General features: G+C 55.8%; 4 protein-coding genes across 4 annotated transcripts; 2 read left to right on the plus strand and 2 right to left on the minus strand.

Annotated features, from left to right (window-relative positions):
- Positions 1 to 362: 362 nt before the first annotated feature.
- Positions 363 to 9502, plus strand: IUM83_03565 (reverse transcriptase; the record flags this gene model as incomplete). The annotated part of the gene is made up of 4 exons (XM_067927579.1): positions 363 to 2746; positions 2941 to 4685; positions 4786 to 8532; positions 8718 to 9502. The coding sequence occupies 4 exons, from the start codon at positions 363 to 365 to the stop codon at positions 9500 to 9502; spliced, it is 8661 nt and encodes a 2886-aa protein (XP_067795475.1).
- A 651-nt stretch (positions 9503 to 10153) lies between these two features.
- On the minus strand, positions 10154 to 11470 carry IUM83_03566 (uncharacterized protein; the record flags this gene model as incomplete). Its single annotated transcript, XM_067927580.1, has 1 exon — positions 10154 to 11470. One exon carries the CDS (start codon positions 11468 to 11470, stop codon positions 10154 to 10156), a length of 1317 nt encoding a protein of 438 aa, XP_067795354.1.
- Positions 11471 to 16012: 4542 nt separating this feature from the next.
- On the plus strand, positions 16013 to 17164 carry IUM83_03567 (Ribonucleoside-diphosphate reductase small chain; the record flags this gene model as incomplete). Its single annotated transcript, XM_067927581.1, has 1 exon — positions 16013 to 17164. The coding sequence occupies one exon, from the start codon at positions 16013 to 16015 to the stop codon at positions 17162 to 17164; it is 1152 nt and encodes a 383-aa protein (XP_067795548.1).
- Positions 17165 to 20173: 3009 nt separating this feature from the next.
- Positions 20174 to 20452, minus strand: IUM83_03568 (putative thioredoxin; the record flags this gene model as incomplete). Its single annotated transcript, XM_067927582.1, has 2 exons — positions 20174 to 20211; positions 20287 to 20452. The coding sequence occupies 2 exons, from the start codon at positions 20450 to 20452 to the stop codon at positions 20174 to 20176; spliced, it is 204 nt and encodes a 67-aa protein (XP_067795471.1).
- Positions 20453 to 21692: the final 1240 nt, after the last annotated feature.

A 21692-nucleotide genomic window follows, 5' to 3' on the forward strand; every position in this document is an offset into this window, starting at 1 on the left:
ACCAAGTCGCAACAAGGGCCTACAACACACCACAAGGCAACCACTCGGCCGGATCCAGATCCAGGCCGCCAGATCCAAGTCGGGAATCACTTGATCTGGACCAAGAACCGCGAGCAGAGTGAAGATTTCCGCGCTGCTCCACCGGATCCCCGCGTCTCGCCAAGACGTTCCTACTTCAACACTTGGACTCTTCAGAAGTTACCAGAGGAGCAAGATCCAGCCCTACCGACGGGTACACAAGGTGAGGAGTTCAGCACTGATCACGGATCATCGGAGTACCCCCTCCGTTAGTCGGTGTCCGGGCGCTGTTGGGAAGTTGGATCTAGCAATCTCGCAGATTTTGCTGATCCCGCTACACCACAATGGTGCGCGTGCCCGGATCTTCTGGTGGCTCGGGATTTCACCGTGAGTCCCAAGAAGAAGTTCAAGTGAGGATGGAACAAGGGGACCAGGCGTCATCGGAGTTGGGATCGACGACGACGCCGCTGAATGAAGCAAGATCCACGGATCGACAGAGTGCTGGGAGGACCTCTGTCGACGGAAGAGAGGCAGATCCGGATCCGGATCTGGAAGACAAACCTCAACCTCCTCCCCAGGTCCCTTCGGGGACCCCGGTGGATCTAGACGTGAGTCTAGATCCACCAACAAAACAAACCAAGGCTGGCACAAATCGGTATACATTTGCTGATTCGCCGGTTAAGCTCAAACGTGAGCAACTTCCCTACACCCCTCCACTGCCCAAGCCGCTCGATCACGACCAGCCGAAGACATCGGCGGCGCGGAGGAAGATGAAGGCCCCGGATCTGGACGAAGAAGACCCCAAGGATCCCGGATCCGGATGGTCGGAAGCCGCTCTGGAGTTCGCGTTCCGCCGTGCGGAGCTGCGTGACTTCATCGTCCAAGATCCAGTGATGCGGATCCTGGATCTGAAGCAGATCGGACACCTTCAAGGCCCCATCGCAGCTCCCGCGACGGCTGACAGCAAGCTGGTCGCGGCGAAGAACCTGATGCATCTGCTGAAGGAGACCGGACTTGTCGCGGGACAGTTTGACCCGAACGATCTCTTCGATCTGGATCTGGATCTGGACCAGATCCAAGCCCCGACTCACGGCCTCTTCGACAAGCTGAGGGTCTTGGTGGGTGAGATCCCGGCGACATCGGTGCCGATGGTCCCAGATCCCGGATCAGCATCCACCAAGGCCGACTCGACAAGCTGCCGGATGTCATCGCCCTTCGTGTCTGCCGCGGAAGCTGGATCCGACACTTCATCGGAACCACGACGTATGTCGCTCGGACCGTCTGGCGCATCGATGCTCCAAGCTCGATCCAAGGCCCAGCGCCCAGATCACCCTCGATCTGGATCCAGGAAGCAGGCGGCCAAGCAGGCAGATCAAGCCACCATGGCGATCGGATCCGGCTCCGACGAATCGACTGGCAGGCTGGAGTCCTACTTCCAAGCCGCGATGAGCCGCTTCCTGAGGGAGCAACAGACGCCGGTACCCCAAGCGATCCAGAACCCTGGCTCACAGGACGTCGACATGGAGTCCACCGAGTCGCCGGATCCAGATCACTCTCATTGGGAGTACGATCCCGACGAACTCGACTTCCCGACACCGAGCCGCGCCGCTGTCGCCACAACCACAGCCGGATCCACCGGATCCACCATGATTCAACGCGTCCGGATCTCGGCAATCTCGGATCTCAAGGAGGTCTCTGGTAAAGATCAAGACGAAGATCGCGCGAGAGCTTGGGTCGGCAAGGTGAAGTCGGCGTTCCTACGCGATCAAGCATCCGACGGAGAAAAGTGCTTGACCTTCGCGGATCTGTTATCCGGATCAGCGAGGAACTGGTACCGGCAACTACCCCGATCCACACGCAACAAGTGGTCGGAGCTGCTCCGCAGCTTCCAGATCCAGTACTGTGGGTTCGGGATCTCGGTAGCCCGCCAGTATTACCATGCTCGCAAGCGATCTGATGAGTCTGCGCTGGAGTACCTGCATCGGCTGAATGTCGCTGGACTACGTGCAAGACTCAAGATCAAGGACGGTGGACCCAAAGAGAAGCGCGAACATGTGGATCACTTCATTGAAACCTTGGGAGATCAGGATCTGGCCGATCGGCTGACGCTGCTGCGACTTCCAGATGCGGATGAGCTCGAAGAAGTCCTGCGCGCGCTGGATCGAGCAAAGAACCGGATGAAGAAGTCTGCATTTGGATCCAGCAAGTACCGGCAGAAGGCCTCAGCGACGCCCGCACCGGCAGTCCCAGCGAAACATGTGCGAGCGGTCCAGATCCAGGCCCCCGACTCCGGATCCGACTCAAGTTCAGACGGATCTGACTCGGACGGGGACGATTACCGCCGGATCTATATGGCTGGGGGCGGTGAACAACCTCCACAAGCCGAGCAAGTGTCGAATACCCTAGATCGGGGCCAACTGGAACGCCGCTCAGCAGATCAAGTGCCTCGTGACCACAGATCCAGTGTCCATGCCGACGGATCCGATCGCAGTCGCTGCTCGCACTGCGGATCCCGAAAGCACACGGAGCTTGGATGCTGGAGGCGCTTGACTTGCCAGAAGTGCGGCAAGAGAGGCCACCCGGCAGATCACTGCCTCTTTGTGTGCCGCGGGTGCGGGGAGCTCCACGACATGGGCAAGTGCCCAATGGAGGAGTTCTACAACTGGATCCGCCAGTGGTACAACCCGACCAAGCACGCGGGGATGCTACCAGAGAAAGCCGAGAAGATGTTAAACTAGGACGTTCGCCGGGTTGGAATCCGGTACGAGCCGAGCGTTCTAGGTATTGCATCTATGCATTTGTGAACAAGACATCGGTAGATCAAGTTAGCAAGCGACCAGATCTACAAGGTAATACACGTGATCTACATGGGAAACGTACTGCTGTGATCTCAAGTCTCTATCAAGTCGACGACTTTGCCAGATCCGACGCGACGGTGACCGTGGATCTGGATCCGGAGGTGCCGCAGGGGTACTGGAAGCAACAGGATCCAGATCTGTGGTTCCGGCCCGCGGATGGAGAAGATACCACATCCCAGACGCCCAGATCCGGCCGCGTCGAGGCCTATCGACGATCCGGTGATCCGGAGTCGCCAGATCTCCTTCCAGGAGAGTCTCGGGGCTACTGGAAGCAACATTCACCGGGTAAGTGGTTCCGACAAGCCAAGATCACCGGCAAGATCAACAATGAGAAGGCGATCTTACTCCTCGATACAGGTGCCGAGGTGTCCATCGTGGACACCGCCTTTGCTCGTAAGGTTGGGTGCTACATCGACAGGAGCCAGAGTCAAGAATGCGTTGGAATTGGTGACAATGTCTACACAACGGAAGGAAGAACTCGGATCAAGATTACCTTAGCAGGATCATTGGTGTATTTCTTCGACATCTGGGTAGGCGATCTATCTGGCCAAAAAGCTATCCTGGGCATGGACTTCATGGTCCCGGCCGGGATCCGGCTGGATCTGGCCGATGGATCACTCTGCCTGCCCGACGAGGTCCGGATCCAGCTCAGTGGAAGGCGACAGCTCTACAATGACAAGGCTAGGCTCGTGAGGCTGGATCAGCACCTGCAGCTGGGTGCCGGAGAGTCCGTCGAGCTTCCGCTGCGCCTGCAGACATCGAATCAAGACAAGCTGTGGGTTACACGCGGAGATCTGTGGGTGCCGACCGTGACTAAAGGACCAGGCAAGACGCAGTACCTTCAGATCACCAACGTCGGTGAGAAGAAGTTGGTGCTGTGTCGCGACGAGCGGATCGGCATGTGGCTCGCGGGCGACCGGATCCCGCGGCTGCAGGGCTTCGTGACCGTCGGATCCCGCCGCTACTTGGAGTGGCAGAATCTCGCCCTGCAGGCCACCACTGAAGCCGGGCCCGCGAAGGCAGATCCCCCACGGACCCCGCCGCCGCCGATGGTTGAGCGTCCCAAGTACCCTGTGCCGCGCGCGATACTGCGGAGGCCGGATCTGCCACGGGCGCAGCCCGTTGAAACTAGATCGCGGGACCTGGAGAGCTGTCGGAACAAACCACAACCAGATCCACATGCGCAGGCGGTCCAGGGTGATGTGCCCCAGGTGACTGCTGAGACACTGTACCTCCAAGCCTTACAATCCGTGGAACCTTCAGATCCACAGTCGGCGAGGCTGCCCAAGACCTGCAAGAGCGCGGATCTCGACACCGAGGACGCGACGGGACCAGGCCAGGGTGATCCAGGCCTCGCCGTGGGCGACAAGGCACAAGGAGTCCCAACCGCAGCGGCGTCCGGGTGCTCGACGCTCGCCATGCAGTGGGAGGTGGTCCCCGAGCCGTCGCGAGCCCAGATCACCCCAGTTGAAGCCAAATCACCCGGTGGTGGGTGTGGCCGGGGCGGTCTGGCGACAAGACGGCCAGATCCGAAGGTGGTGCCAGACAGTGTGTGCGAACCCCCCAGGATTTGGGCGCTGAAGGCGACAACGACGTCAGATGACCAAGATCATGCGCTAGCGGACATGCCCAGGCCAGATCAGGACCCGCAGCAAGCCGCCGAGGACCTACCATCCCCAGATCCATCGACGGGACCAGGCGAGGTGCCCACCGATCAAGGTCCGACGCTGTACGCGCAAGGTGCCGAAGACCCAGCTGGCGTGGGACAGGCGGATCAGCCCGTTGTCCTATCGGAGAGTAATCAGGGTGGTAATCACCCAGAGACACGGATCTGCAAATCTGACATATGGTGATAAGGGACAGGACGCAGATCCAGCTGGCACACACGCATCAAGTGATGACCGAGCAGGAAAGGGCAAGGATCTACACGGCGGAATGAGACAGGAGGCCAACCAAGCACCGGGCTCGACGGCCGCTACAAACCCGCTTAATGCAGATCAGGCTGGCTCGGATCCGGTCGAGGATGAGCAAGTCTGCATCCATGAAAGTGGCGATTTGCATGCAGAAGACGTCGAAGCCGAGATGGCGGTGCTGCCTGAAGTCACGGTGGGGACGGCAGACGTGAAGATCGAGGACATACAAGTGGGCGATCCGGATATCAACTCACCGGAGGAGATCGAGCGCCTACGCGGGTTGATCTGGAAGCGCCGACACCTGCTGATCGGCAAAGGCAATGCGTTGCCCCCCGCCGCCCGTGGCGTAGTTTGTGATATCGATGTGGGCGACGCGAGGCCCATTGCCCAGCGTGTGCGTAAGGTTGCGCCTCAGTTTCGCGAGAAGCTGTCAGATCTGATCAAAGGGTTGCTCGGAGCTCAGATCATCAAGGCCTCGATCTCGCCATGGGCCTCCCCAATTGTGGTGATCATCAAGAAAAACGGCGTAGATATACGTTTGTGCATTGATTATCGGCTGGTTAACAGTCTAACTAGGCTGATGATCTACCCAATGCCCCTGATCAACGACCTGCTCGAAGATCTGGACAAGGTACTTTGGTACTGTTCTCTTGACATGGCAAGCGGATTTTGGGTGGTGACCATGACAGATCGGGCTCGTGCGATCTCTGCCTTCATCACCCCGTTCGGTCTGTTCCAGTGGAATCGTATGCCATTTGACTTGAAGAACGCCTCCCAGATCTACCAGCGGATGCTCGATAATGCGCTATATGGGTTCACCCGGATCCCGCGATCTGACAAAAGCGGATCCGGATCCGACGACGATCGAGCAGATTTTGCCCCGGAGCATGGTGATCTGGACACGTCAAGTGGTCTTCCGCCTAGATCAACGGGAGCTGGCTTGGACGGAAGCGAAGTCGATAAGCCCAGATCGAAGGGATCTGGTGATGGAGCTGTTCGGCCTGGTCGGCCCGGATCTGACGAAGTTCGAGTTGGTCGATGCCGGATGAGTGGTGATCTGGAGAGTACGACCCAGCATTTCCCCAGATCAAGTGGATCTAGGTCCGACGGACTTGGATCTGGTAAGCACGGATCCGGCCGATTCGGATCGGGTGATCCCAGATCGGGCCTGTCCGGATCTGATATGGGTAGATCCAGATCTAGCGAACATCGAGCTGATCTGCACCCGGCAAGTAGTGATCGGGAGAGTTCGATCAAGCCTTCGGTGTTGGGACGTAGATCTTATATCGACGACATCTTGGTGACCGCCAGATCGTGGGATCATTTGTGTGAACGGGTGGACGATCTGCTGGAGGCGTGTGACGAATGGAATATCTCGATTAGTGTGGTGAAGAGCTTCTGGGGCAAAGCCAAGGTGGAATATCTAGGCCATAAGGTATCCAACTCAGGCCTGGAGGCGAATCCCAAGGATCTATCTGCCTTGGCGGACTTGCCGTTCCCGGGATCACTCAGATCGATGCAGTCGTTCCTCGGAAGCTTAAATTATTACAGTCGGTTTATCGAGGATTATGCCATTTACGCTGCGATCTTGTATGAGCTGCGAGAGGTGGACTTCGCCGCGATGTCAAAGGCGGAAGCTCGGGCCCAGATCAAGGCACACCTGGATCAGCCCACCCCAGATCACATCGGATCACCGAGTCAGGATCTGAGATCTGGTGATCTTGGATCCACGATTGGTGAGAATTCACAACCAAGTGATCTGCACCCCAGCGGCGTTGCGTCGACTCCACATGGAGGCGAAGCCCCCAGATCAGCGCTGGAACTCCAAGCATCAAGATATCCTGATCTGGTGATACCGGATCTGGAAGCACATAATCCGGAGATACCAGATCTGAGCTCTCATAGTCTGAAGACAGGCGATATGGGCCTGGGTGGTCTGGACGAAATCGACCCCCGCTGGATCCGAGCTCACCGGGCGTTTGCTAAGCTGAAGAGCAAGGTTGCCTCGACTCCGATCCTGCGCCACTTCAACTCTGGTCTACAACCAGTGGTGGTGGTGTATGCAAATGATTGGGCGATCTCGGCAGCCCTGATGCAGGAGCATGATGGGATCCACTATCCGGTTACCTTCGTAAGCCGCACGCTGAAGTCCAATGAACTCAATTATGGGATTGTCGAGAAGGAGGTGTTAGCGTTGCTGCGGATCCTGGATCTGGGTTATAATATGTTGGTGGGCCGCCCGATCAAAGTCCTGACCAGGTACTCCACACTGGCGTGGCTCTTCAGATCACCGGGGTTACAAGGACGCTTAGGACAGTGGGCCGCCCTGCTCTCTCCGTGGACGCTAGAGATCATCAAGTGTACCAAGGGCGAAGACGAGATCCTGGGGGCGATCGCCGCCAGCATCACACCCAGATCACAAGTGGATCAGGCCTTGATAGCGATTGCGCCGAAGAAGGAACCCAGGCGCCAGATCCAAGTACCGATCCCGACTGTACGGCTAGATGAAGAGCTTTTTGTGGTCAGCTTCGACGGATCCGCCCGCGTCAAACGTGGTGGAGGCGCTTACAGCGCGATCCTATGGAAGCTGCCCGAGTGGAGTGTGGTAAAAGCTAGATCCGGCTATGCTGAAGGGTTGACTGTCAACGAAGCCGAGTACCACGGCCTCCTGCTGTGCATGGACCTACTCGAGGGAGAAGATCGGCGCAGGCTAGTGATCTGTGGCGACTCAAACCTGGTGATCCGCCAAGTGAGAGGTGAGATCGACTGCAAAGCACCAGGGCTCACACTGCTAAGGCAAAAAGCCCTAGATCGGCTGCAGATCTGGCCCGATCACGAGCTGGTACACGTCAAGCGCGACTGGAACGGTAGCGCTGATAGTCTAGCGAGCGCCGCACTCCAACGCCAAGGCGGGATCCTGGTCGACGATGAGACGGATCTGCAGGATCTGGTCACATTGAATCGACTGCACGAGATACTGGTGGTTAGGAAGGAGGAGGCCGACTCGGTCGCTCGAGTTTCGCCAGCAACCACCAGATCGAAGGCTAGATCCAGATCCACACCTACCGTCCTACAAGAAGAGGTAGTGAGAGAGCTGAGGATCGATCGGATCCGGCAAGCTCAGGACGAGGAGGCGTGGATCGCCGGGCTGAAGAAGTATTTGGTCGGGGCGGCGCAAGATCTGACGCAGGATGAGGCCAGATCCTATGGCAATATTAGCATGGATTACGAAGTGGATCTGAGTGATCTGTTGTTCTACTGCCACCCTACGAGGAGATCAGAGGCGGATCGAGATGGACTGATGCGACTGGTGATTCCGGAGACACTCCAACAGGATGTTCTGCATCACTATCACGCGAGTCTGGAAGGTGGCCACCAAGGGATCGGACGCACGTATCAGAAGATCCGAGATCACTTCCACTGGAGAGGCATCTATCGGAGCGTGCAGCAATATGTCGGAGAGTGCGTGGACTGCGAGACGGGCAAGGGACGACCCCGGATCCAGGGTGAGTCACCCGGTAACATCCAGGCAACCTACCCGTTCCAGATCATAGCCATGGATCACATCCCGTCGTTGCCCAAGTCCTACAAAGGTAACACGGAGCTGCTGATCTGGGCGGATCTGTTCACAGGGTATGTGATCGCCAAAGCTAGCGCCTCGAGAACGGCACAAACGATCGCGGAGTCATACGAGGAGTGCGTGTTCAGGCGATTCGGCGCCAGCGAAGTGATCCGACACGACCGTGAGCCAGGGTTTATGTCCGACTTCTTCAGATCGTTCAACCGGATCTTAGGACAACGACAGCGCGCCACTATGGCTTACCGACCCAGGCCAACGGCACAGCCGAACGCATGGTGCAAACAGCGACCAGGGCACTCAAGATATACGTGCAGGATCTGGATCAACGTGATTGGGATGATTACGCAGAACGGCTTACCTTCGCGATCAACACTGCTCAGGATCGGATCCGGGGGGAAACCCCGTTCTACCTGGTACATGGGTGGGATCCTAGATCCACCTTGGAGGCGACGATCCCGTTAGGCAGCACTCGACGTCAGGATCGAGATCCTCGGAGGTGGAGATACCAGATCCAGCGCTATTACCAGCAGGCACGAGAGCAAGTCAATGAGAAGTTGCGAGAGGCGATCTCGGATCGGGCAGACCACCATAACGAAGGCGTGCACCCGCACCAGATCGAGGTCGGATCCCGTGTCTGGTTATACCTGGATCGCGTCAAAGAAGGGTATGCTCGGAAGTTGGCGCACCTGTGGCACGGCCCATTCCGTGTGGCGGAGAAGATCGGCGAATATGCAGCTCGGATCGAGTTGGCAGGTACAGAGTACCGCCTCTTCCCGGTGGTGCATGTCTCCAAGCTGAAGCTGGTGAAGACATTCCCAGATCGCCCCCAGATCCGGCTGACAGTCGAGGATACAGATCGTCTTGATTTCGATGAAGCCCTGCTGCCTGAAGATAGCTGGATCCAAGGTCTGGACGAGGACGAATACGAGGTGGAGAAGATTACAGACATGAGAACAGGAAAGCGAACTCGTTATGGCCGGATCTACAGGGAATTCTTGATGCATTGGAGAGGGTACGACGAACCGACATGGACCGATGAGACAGACCTCAATTGCGGTGCGATACTCCACGATTTCTTGCGGGATCGGGCAAATCGGAACCGGTTTGGCGTGATGCAGTCTCATGAGGAGTAGTGAGACAGGGATCAGCTGGAGTGAGTTGGTCACTCCAGCGGTGTGTTGAAGAAGGATCTGCAGGGTGGCTGCAGATCAATGGGATGGGTGATGTATATTGCGTGTGGAGATCTGGCGTTGTGTGCGTCAGATATTGGCAAACTGAAGACTGGTACGGTGATAATGCTCGCCTAAGGTCCCAGATCACTCAAGATAACTCGAAGCCGAGACGCCGAAGATCAGGTGGATCTGGCGCATATGGATCTCGGTCAAACGGATCTGGGATGAGTGGATCCGAATCAAGCTTATTCAGGTCTTTCGCTGCCCGTACTGCGTGGATCCGATGCAAGAAGGGATAGATCACGTGACCCCAGATCTGAAGTGGAGCTGGATCAGGTGGATCCGGATCCGAAGCGAATTGGAATATGTCGGAATGAGGTGGATCCGGATCTGAGGTGAGGACAATGTGAAGCAGTGCAAGCTGGGTAACCAAGACGGCGAATGACCGATCTGAAGGTCGCTAGACGAGGGTGGAACATGTCGATATGGCAAAAGCGGTATTGGTGGAAGAAATAAGACATGCAAGCTGGATCTGGCCTAGACAGGAGAGACTCCAACGATCGGGTAGTGGATCCGGCCAAGATCCGAGGCGACTCGGAAGGGTCCGGCCCCCTACTCAGCGTCAGCAGTGTGGACACCGAAGAATTTGTCGGTGAGGCGTGCGATCTGGCGTGCTGGGTGATCTTGAGGGCTGTCGCGGTAGTGGTTGCGCCACGAGTCAGCACCGTTACACTCGTCAAGAGCCTCCAACAGATCGGTGGGCTCGGGGCGGTTGAGACGACGGTTCTTGATATTGGCTTGACGAGATTCGTATCCCGGATACCAGATCACGGACTCGTGGCGACGGGGGAAGTGGAGGAAGAAGGAATCCAACAGGATGTCTAGATCACACCACCCCTCCTGCATGGCCACTATCAAGACCTGCAGAAACCCTTTCCAGCGGTTCCCGGCGTGCGATCTGCGGTTGTTGCGCTCCTTGTGATAAACTGCCAGCCAGGGATAAGCCTTCGCCGATGCCGGTAAGATCGGGAAAGAGTGCGTGGATTCCCAGTAGGCTTGACGATTTGCCTTTTCGTAACTCTGGTATTGCCGGATCGCGAGTCCAAGCCGGCCACCAACATCCGTCTCAAACGAGATCGCGCCATCTGAGTTCTCAAGAACTTCCCAGGGGCGCGTGGCTAGTAGAGCTCGTACGTTGTTCTCCGTGATCAGCTCCCAGCAGAAGTCGGTGTCGGCGACTTGAGGCCGATCTTCTGCCAACTCGAAATAAGGGAAGATCCAGCCCAGCTGAATCGGCAGGACAGGGAACAGCGCCTGGATCCGCATTGCAGCGAGGGTATTGTTGTCGAGCTCCTCTGAGATCCAGGGATCTACGTCCGCCTGGATCAAGATCCGAGGTTGCGCTCGTCCAGGGATACATTGCGCCTCAGATCCGAATGGAGCGACAGGTGCTAGTGGATTACGGGCGGGACGACGCCGATTAGCCGGGGCTGGGTTTGGCCCTCGCGGATCCGGATCCGGGTTGGTACCAGGAACCTCGTCATCGTCGGGATCATCATCCGGGGATCCACCGGATCCGCCGATCACAGGTCCACGCCGGGGAGACGCGTGCTGACGACGACGCTCGGCGGATCGGGATTGAGCCATCGCCTGCAGAGTCTGGGCCTCGAGCAACTCGTTGGTGATCTGGGCGGTTTCTTCATCCTCCTCTTCATCATCGTTGGTACCGCCGGTGCCGCTGGTATCCTCGCCTTCCTCCTCCTCGTTCTCGTCGTCAACCTCTTCGGCCGCCGGGTGGCCGTGATCTGCTCCGGGTTCGTCCTCGTCGTCCTCTACGAAGCCGCCGTCATCGTCGATTTGGCCTTCTTCAGCCAGATCGTCCTGATCCGGGTGGTGCGCTGGTTCCGACCCTGATTGATCTTTAGCCATCTCGACGTCGGAACGCTTGGCTCCCTGGTTAGGCACGGATCGGAGTGGGCGCTCGCCTGGACGTGCTGAATCGCGATTCGCCGCAGTGGAGTCACGGCGAGCACGTTTCGAGGGCTCCGGATCGGCGATCTCGCCACTTCGCTTGGGACGCTTCTCTTCCTGATCTGGGCGCTTGGCTGCTTCAGCGGGAAGATGCTCTGGGGCAGGCTGATCTGGGATCTCGCCGGCGCTCTGGCGATCTCCTTGAGGCTGAGGCAGCTCTCGAAGTGTACGGAGCAAAGCCGCCGGATCTCCCAACTCGTCGGAGGGGAGAGGTCGTGCACCTACTGCAGTGACCACGATCGCCAGACGTTGGAGAGCAACGTCATGCTCCAAGCGGAGAGCATTGCGATTCCGCTGTAGAGTGTCATGATCCAGCTGAAGGCGTTCATGTTGCTCCCGGATCTGATGGATCTGGCTCTCAAGCAGACCCACAGTCCGCTCAGCAGTGTCCAAACTCGCCCCTGTGCGGCAGATATGCGTCAGTTCACGGCCAAGGAGTTTCGAGCCAAGACGGAGGAACGTACGGAGATCCTCGAGCTCAGATCGTGCGCGATCTGCGTCCAGTATAGCGTTGTCCCGATCCTCCACGGTACTTATCAGATCCGCAGTGGCTGCAGCTTGGGTGGATCGAGCGGTGTTGAGATCGGCTTGTGTCTGCCGGAGGAGCACCCGGATGCCTTGCAGCTCGTCGCGGGTGATCCCCAAGCGACGGTCAGCCTCGGTGGATGCAGCTTGGGCCCGATCCCGCTCTTGGATGAGGCGATCTCGCTCCTGCACCAGATGATCTGGGGCGGAAGCAACGCGGGCCGCCCGATCTCGCTCATGTAGGGCGTCCTCAGCGTGGTAGAGGGCCTCTTGCGCGCGGATCGTGACACTCTCAGCTAATTCACGCGCATCTTGGGCGTGGTCGATCTGCCTGTCCAGCGACCTCTGCTCCTCGTGGAGATTATGGATCTCGGCGCCAGCCAACTCTACCTCACTCGCGAGATGGTCATTGTTGTCGCGAAGTCGATCTCGCTCCTGCGTAAGCCGAGCGACCCGACGTCCCAGATCTTGGATCTCTGCAGTTTGCTGCGTGATCTGGCTTTGCAGGCTCGCGACCTGCTGGGCATGGTCCCCACTCACGTCGCTGCTGGCGGAACGGAGGCCGGAGACCTCAGAGTGGAGACGTTGGAGTTCCTCACCTTGATTCTTGTAAAGGCGTTCCAACTCGCGCAGTTCGTGAGTCTGCTGAAGCAGCGTTCGAGAGATCTGGGTCCGCTGACGCTCGGCCGTGTCGCGGGCCGCCGTAGCTGCTCGGAGATCCGCGACGAGCTGGACCGAGCGAGTAGAGAGAGCCCGGTTCAAGCGACGGAGTTCTTCAGGCGTGGCGCCGGTCGGAGCGGTCAGATCGGGTGGATCCAGATCCGGGCGGTTACGCGGAGCGCTTGGATCCGTGCGCTGGCCAGACGACTTGCGGTCGGGGCCGGACATATGGAACACTAGCGCGCCAGTGGGCAGAATCAAAGGTGCCCGCAGTGATGCCGTTGTGCGGCAACAACTACGCGCAGGAGGCGATTGTGGAGAAGCGAATTCCGGGAAAGGGGTGATTGGGAGCAATCGGCAAAAAGATGGATCTTGACGGAGTCATTATACCGCGGAAGTGACACCCGAGAAGCCAGATCGAAGGGATCTGATGATGTGGGTGGATCGAGGCTGTCAGATGTGTGTGGCGTCAAAGGGAGACTACTGGAAATACTACAAGATGACACAGAAGACGTCTACATACGGCAGAGGGCCAGATCCGTACTATCGGAAGTAGTCGGATCCAGATCACATGTACCCATGTGGATCCAGACCCGGGTCACCTGTACCCAGGCGGATCTGAGCTTCTGAGGGATGACTAGGATACGCTAAGCGGTGGATGGAGCTTACGCCAGCCGAAGGACCCCAGATCAAGACAAATTAACCCAGATCAGGGACGGTGGGATCCGGATCACATGTACCCATGTGGATCCAGATCCAGATCACATGCACCCATGCGGATCTGGGCCTCTGAGAGGTGGCAATGGCAAGCGAAGTGGAGAAAAGAGTTTGCGACGACCCAAGGACTCAAGATCAGCGAGGATCAGCGTGAACCAAGCGGATTTAGGAGAGGTGGATCCAGATCACATGTACCCATGTGGATCTGGATCCGGATCCCGTACGCCCGGCGGATCCAAGCCTCTGGTAGACGGCTAAGACGAGGAAAGCGAGGAAAGGAGGTTGCAACAGCACAGGGACCCCAGATCAACGCAGACCGACCCAGATCAAGGCACTTCGGAGATCAGCGGATCTGGATCTGGGGATCTGGTGATCTGGTGATCTGGGGATCTGGCGGATCTGGCGGATCTAGGACTCAGTGGGTGATCTGGCGGCTACAACTCAACGGAGGGAACAAGCGACGATGCAGTGAAGGTAGAGGTGGTCCGTAGAGCCGGCAGGTACAGATGGGAAGATAGTTCGGATTGGGTGATAGGATTTTGGGATAGGATTGGACATAACCATAAATCAGAGTCGAATTTGCCTGGAAGTGCTCAAGTGGTCTACTCGCGGCGGGGAAACACATATTGGCCCCGCTCGACGTACGCTGTGGATATTGGATTTGGCTCCACACGCACCCCAAGACTACCAAGCGCCAGCAAGCGGCCCTCACCCCCCAGAGAGTCAAATTTGCCTTGGACAACGCAAGTACCTTCGCCTTCGCCTGGAATCGGGATCGACATTGGCCCACCAAGAAGCAGCAAGGTACTGGGTAGCAGATCTAGTGTTGGTTGAATAATCTGGATAATATATTGGCCAGATCAACCTTCCTAGTGAACTCCCTACAAGTGCAGATCCCAGATCACCCGGAGTTAACTACTTGGCCGGGTGATCCTTGATTCTCAACTACCCTGATCCCGCTATAGGAAGCGGCAAGTACGACAAAGGGCGACCTACCAAGTCGCAACAAGGGCCTACAACACACCACAAGGCAACCACTCGGCCGGATCCAGATCCAGGCCGCCAGATCCAAGTCGGGAATCACTTGATCTGGACCAAGAACCGCGAGCAGAGTGAAGATTTCCGCGCTGCTCCACCGGATCCCCGCGTCTCGCCAAGACGTTCCTACTTCAACACTTGGACTCTTCAGAAGTTACCAGAGGAGCAAGATCCAGCCCTACCGACGGGTACACAAGGTGAGGAGTTCAGCACTGATCACGGATCATCGGAGTACCCCCTCCGTTAGTCGGTGTCCGGGCGCTGTTGGGAAGTTGGATCTAGCAATCTCGCAGATTTTGCTGATCCCGCTACACCACAAATCCGCACCTTCTGACGGGTTATTGAGTAGGAAAGTAATGAATCAGGTTAGGTTCTCAAAAACGCCTACTCGAGAGTTACCGGTGGGATCCCCCCCCCCAGTGAGCGGGGAAAGCGCGGGAGATTCAGAATTCAAACTCGATTGATTTAGAAGGGGAATTATGTTGGAGAAGCTGAAATATGATTGGAAATGGTCATCTATTTCCGAACGGAGGTAGTATAAAATTGGTAGCTACCGCGGGGCCTCGGCTTCTGTCCTCAGGTTCCGTAGGCGAGTGACAATTGTAATGATTTAGTAAAGTTCACGTCTGTCTTAGCGATCAATTTTGTGTGCAGCCAACAGTGCTCGATGATCTTGGCAGGCAGCTCGCGCCACACCTCGTCGCACCAATCCTTCGACTTAAACACCCCTATCTTGTATCACACGAGGAGTCATTTTCGCAAAGGCGAGAGAATTCTGCTTGAGCGGAGGCATGGAGTAGTCGTCAGAGATCGATCTGATGCATCTTAAATCAGTATAATGGTGGCATTGGATAAGTTATAACCCTTTATTTATCAGGTGTAGCCGATCACTGTAACGTTATCACTTTCACACCCATCGTCCTCATCTCTGGCTAAACCCATGCTATTTGGCATGTATGATTGTGGCAGCATACCTTGGACTGCATTTTTGGCCATTACTGAGATCGCTTCAACTTTGGCTGCACGGGGATTCCTCGGTAAACGATGACCAGTGCGGTGAAAACAGCATCGTCCTCACTTCTGGTAAAAGAGATCTTAGAATTGGCATGTATGATTGTGTCATACGATCCGTACCAAGCATACGAATCTTTCCTCGACGTCTTGTTTTACAACGCTATAGTATCCGAGCTGCACCTGATTCAGATGTCGGGATCAGGAGCGGACACCAAAGCGTGAAACTCGCATTAACACCCCAACCCGATTTCAATCTGGCTGTCAAAGCGCGGGAGTTGAGCACCGAAGATGGTCGTTGTTGCCATGTTCGCTCTGTCTGCCAGCCTTCCTTCAGACCTATTCAGAGAGAAGACCCAGGTCATTTTGGATTTGGCACTCTACCCAGCAAGCGACTCGTCTCGACTCCTCTCCAGTTCAGCCCTCAATCCGATCAGCGTCACTGCTTCCTCCCCACCGAGCAGCTAGCTACTCGTTCATCCCGGAGCAATGGTTGCAGCCTCGTCGGAACGCGTCGCGGTGGTCAAGTCGCCGGAGCAGCCGGAGCAGGAGCTGAGCCCGCAGTTCGTGGAGAACTTCGCCAAGAACGCCATCGTCCAGGACGACCAGAATGAGGAGCAGCCGAAGCTCGAGATGTCCGAGTACAAGCGCAAGGAGGTTAACGGCGAGCTGCAGCCGGAGCCGTTCCTGGCGGCGAACCCGAACCGGTTCGTGCTGTTCCCGATCCAGGAGCACGACGTGTGGCAGATGTACAAGAAGGCCGAGGCCTCGTTCTGGACGGCCGAGGAGCTGGACCTGGTGCACGACCTCAAGGACTGGGCCAACCTGACGGACAACGAGCGGTTCTTCATCAAGCACGTGCTGGCCTTCTTCGCCGCCAGCGACGGCATCGTGAACGAGAACCTGGCCATGAACTTCAGCAACGAAGTGCAGGTGCCCGAGGTCCGCTGCTTCTACGGCTTCCAGATCGCCATCGAGAACATCCACGCCGAGGTGTACTCGCTGCTCATTGATACCTACATCAAGGACACGATGGAGAAGAACCACCTGCTGCGTGCCATCGAGACGATCCCGTGCGTCAAGAAGAAAGCGCACTGGGCGCTCAAGTGGTGCGACCCGCGAGTGTCGTCGTACCCGGAGCGTCTGCTGGCGTTCGCTGCCGTGGAGGGCATCTTTTTCTCGGGCTCGTTCTGCTCCATCTTCTGGCTCAAGAAGCGCGGCCTCATGCCTGGTCTGAGCTTCTCGAACGAGCTCATCAGCCGAGACGAAGGTATGCACACGGACTTCGCGTGCCTCATGTACTCGAAGCTCGTCAACAAGCCGCCCGAAAGCCGCGTGCACGAGATCGTGCGCGACGCGGTGGTGATTGAGCACGAGTTCGTATGCGATTCGCTGCCTGTGGAGCTCATTGGCATGAACTCGGCGCTCATGTGCCAGTACATCGAGTTCGTGGCGGACCGCCTGCTGTACTCACTGGGCGTGTCCAAGATCTACAACGTCAAGAACCCGTTCGACTGGATGGACATGATCTCGCTGCAGGGCAAGACCAACTTCTTTGAGAAGCGCGTGGGCGAGTACTCCAAGGCCGGCGTCGGTGTGGCAGCCGAGGAGCAGGTGTTCACCCTGGACGCTGATTTCTAAGTGAGAGCTTCGATGGAGTCAAGTAAGTGGATGAGTAGGTCATCGTTTCGCGTGAACTTCAGATCGTGCGTTAAGGTAGCAGCGGCAGTGTTCTAAGCCAAATCAGTTGCGGAATTAAAAAATAATATTTGTGTGAATGTCAGCAATGATCGCTGCTGTCCAGCACTTCTAGGCGATACGTCCTTGTCCAAATGAGACAGTTGCTCAAAAGCCTCAACGCAAGGTTGCTGCAACTCTATGCTGTTTTATTTACCTTGGCTTTCGGAGGAAAACAAGTAGAGGAAGTTATGTCGCCAGCTGATGCGCTGACTATGACGGCCACCACAGCTTTCAGCTCAGCTATCAAGATGAAATCAACGATGAAGTTACTGCCCTGACTGGTCGGATGATCTGCCCCACCGTTTATTTTTTGCTCGAGAACGATGGGAGCGCCACTTCCAGGGCAAACTGCTAGATCTTGTCCAAGTCAGCGCCCTCTCGATTGTTAGGGGATTTGGGTTATCGCTGGTACTGAAAATCCTCGGAGCAATGGAAGTGCGACGGCGAATACGAAAGTTCCCACCTCTCCTAAGCATTGAGTGCGAATATCCTTCAAACAGTGAAGCCCGCAGTCCATCATCCAAAGCTCCGACACAGCAATAAACTGGAAAAGTGTATCCTTGTGCTGCGTCCAAAGGCGCTTAATAGACACAGCTCTGAGCATATTGAGATGCAAACATGAAGGACCCCTTCTGGAATTGTTCATCAACGCGATAATGCGGCAGACCATGCAAGTCGTGGGAGTCATCCGCGGTAACCATCGCACAAGCAGCCACCAACGAGTTTATGTTGACACGACGAAGCGCACATTCGAGCCGAGGCGCACGATCATCCGACAACGCATAGCGTGCGATGCCACCCCACAAACGATAGCAGTCCTCGAGGTTCTCGAGGGGAAATTTGTGAGAATACATTGATTCATGACACTTGAGAATCTCTTCTTTCGGCCAAACTGGCTTGTAGAAAAACCCGCAGTTTACTGTTGAACTCGAGCCAGACTAAGCGGGTCGGAGATGTCAATAAAAGTGTCTTGCATGGATAGTAATATGGGCGACAGCCATTCGCGAGGCTGTACGCCATCGGCTATCGCAAAATACCAACAAAATCTTGATCTGTAAGCAACCAAGTCAGGAGAGAACCCAGTGACAACTTGTGTATTGGTTAGTCGGCGGTGGCATCAGGATACATAGTGGGCTATAGGGGTCCTACCCACAACCCAACCTAGCGAACACATCCAGAGGTTGCTTCGCTTCGTATGCGTCGAAATTCTCGTAGACTCGAAGGTGGAGGCAACCATCTATTTTGCAAGAGCATCACAGACGTTCAGGAAAACTGCGTCTTGTAGGTTCTTCACACCGCTTTCTTCGACGAGAGTCAGCGACTGAGCGGTGGTTCCCATGAATACTACAGCTGAAACTAGACCTTGGGCACCTCCACGACCAGCGGGGAATTTTCACTTTCTCCACAACCAGCCAAGGGTGTCCCCCAGTTCAAACGCTCACGTGTCTTACTTGTACACACTTTCAGGGCGTGGACAGAGAGACCTGATGGGAGAGAACCCTTTAAGCTCAACAAGTAATTCCCTACAGAAATCTTCAACACCTGAAGCATCGTCAGGCAATTCTAGATAATCAATCACCACATTCCTTTCGCCAATAGGTAAAACACTTTGGCCCGCATCATGTTCAGATACTTGCAAAATATATCAGTGTTTTTGCTATGTGGGGGAGAGGGAGGGGATCGAGGACACCACCGTCACTTGTTTCACGGATGCCGCAGCAGTGTAAAATCGCGAGTTCTGTTGTAAGCAACAATAATGGTCAACATATTTTGCTTGAGCTGTGGGCTTCTACCGTGATTTACGAAGTCTGATTTTTCCTGATATTTCCCCGCCTGCAGCAAACATACCAAGAATGGCTTTTGAGGCCAGCATACACCCCACCAAACTTGTGCGGTTGAATGGATAATCGATACTTGTTTACAAAAATTATTGGAACTGTAGAGTGCTCCACGAACATGCTAGTGGATTTTACTTGACACTACTAACTAACAATTAGTTCAAACCTATACATGTTTATACTGTACAGCCAAGAAATTTGATACATTCATAGGTTTATTTGTTCCCAGGCCTACAAAACACGTATATTGATCCGCGAGCCTACACGTCGTCGTGCCTCGTGTTTTCGATGGGATGTGCCAACAAGGGAGTGTTCCTAGTTTTAAATTCATGTCGTTTCTCGCTAAGTTCGCTCACTATAGGGCAGGCCTTGAGCCAATAGGGCAGGCCTTGAACCAATAGGACTTGACCAGCAACTACGATCTGCCTCCATAGCCTCCATAACAATGGTGGAATTAGATAATTTGAGAAGCAAAACGATCTAAAAAAACACAGATACGATCTTGTTCAAATTATCTGCGATCATGCATGATCACACTTTAGATAGTCTCCACCCACGCAGGTCTAACGCTATTGACCAAAGCCAATTCTGTGATTCCGTAGGTTATGAACGGCAATCAACAGCGCAAAATGGTTTTAGTTTGTCTAGCGCGTCCAAAATCAAAGTATCGCTCGTCACAGCTACAGGCCGGCCACCAGAGATCTACAGATCCTAAAATTCCTAGGATCGACTTGCGCGATCCGGAAAGTTGATTCGTCACGCGTCGCGCTTACCACTTCAACGTCTAGACAGGTGTATGTCGTTTTCCTTGGCGCCCAGAAGTCAGAAACCGCTGCGTTGCACAGAACTCGCCTTGTTGTCGAGCTCGCGTTGCTTCCCATGTCGCTCATAACCGTGCAGAAGTCGTTTGGAGCCAAGCATGCAGGGATGGCAAAAAAAATATTTAAATATTTTTATCTGTGAAAAGAATATAATAAAATATTTTTCATTTTTATTCGTGTAAGTACGAAAATAAAACACTTCGGTTTTGTATTGGACACAATCTGACAACCGCGCTCTATTAGGTGGGGCCCTATATTTGCAGACGTGCGACGCGGTCATCTCGACGTCCTTGCACACGCGGACGGTGGGGAAGCAGTCCACGTCAATCTCCTTGCAGAAGCTCTCCAGCTTCTCGGTGCTCACCTTTAGGAACTTGACGGCCAGGAACTCGTTCTCCGTCAGCTGCGTCACCTTGGGGGGTCACCATCTTGCAGCCACCGCACCGCGGCGCCGAGAACTGCACGGTGGTCGGCTGCTTCTCGCCGATGGCGCCGCTGAAGTCCTCAGGTGTCTTGACCTCGATCGGCATGGTCGGCTCCGCCACCTTTGAAGCTGAAGTAGCCCTGCGGCGGCAGCCCACTCGTCAGTATGCGTTGAGGCCAGTATTCAGGTAGTTACTGTGTTATACGGTGCTCCAGGCGATCCGTTTCAGCGGGGTTTGATGTATAAAAATGGTAAAAAAAAAATCATAAAAATGAAAATAAAAATATTTTTGATATTTTATTTCGAAAAAATCCTTCCATATATTTTGCCATCCCTGAAGCATGGGGCTGAAGTTTCATTTTGTAATGCGTCGACCATCTCAGATGCCTAAGATCGCAAGATCTCTTGAGTTGGACGCCTCTTGAGGACCATGTCACGCGAGTCAGCACAGCGGTCCACCACTAACGAGTGCTGGCCAGCTTGTGCCTTTGCGCCAGGCACAGGGAAATCGATCAGCTCATGCGTCAAAATCTGCGCGTGTTCCCCGGCCCAAGGCGCCAGCCGGGCATCGAGAAGTTAGCACCACACACCATGTTGGGCCCCTCTCAAAGTCCCTCTGCCGTGGCATCCGCGACACCACGACTTGTCTACCGTATCTGCGAGTCGCAGCGCTAGCCGTGGTGGTATTGTACGGTAGTCCTATTGAAGCCGACGACGCCATGCTGTTCGAGCCGCGACAGTAAACCAAACCAGCAGCTGGCGCAGATACTGCCCCCTCCGTGTTAGCGCTGCAGCACACCGCGCCGAATGCTTGTTGCACTGCCTGCCTGCCCCACCGGAAGCAGCAGCGCCTAAAGTTCCGAAAGCTCCAGACTAAGATTTGCTAAGGTTCTAGATCATGCGAGTCAAATGTGAGTGTCCCTTCGCGCGCAATTCAGCGCAGCGCAGTGCCGCCACGTTGTCCCCGGTTGCCCCCTGCTACCTCTCGACGCGCGTGCTTGCTTATCGGAGCCCGCTTCAACTGTGAAACAGCTGGGGGCGGGCAGCAGGTGTATGTCGCTTTCGCCCCAAGCACCAAAAGCGCAGCCCGAACTGGGCTCACGTTGAAACCGCTGCGTTATGCGCCCGCGGCAACATGGCGGGCCACGGGAGCCACAGAGTCAGTGACTGATCCTGGCCGCCTTCCGCGAATGGTATCTTGCCGTTCCGCAGCAGTCGTCATCGTCCATCGCCGCGTACGTGCCGCACCCGTCCGCGCCCGCTCTCAACCAGCGCCGCACCCCAAAACTAGGGCAATGCATCTAACCGGCAACACTTGACCACGCCAACACGAAATGTCAACGCGA

This window comes from Phytophthora cinnamomi (genome assembly GCF_018691715.1).
Source record: "Phytophthora cinnamomi strain GKB4 chromosome Unknown Contig21, whole genome shotgun sequence".
Classification (NCBI taxonomy): domain Eukaryota; phylum Oomycota; class Peronosporomycetes; order Peronosporales; family Peronosporaceae; genus Phytophthora; species Phytophthora cinnamomi.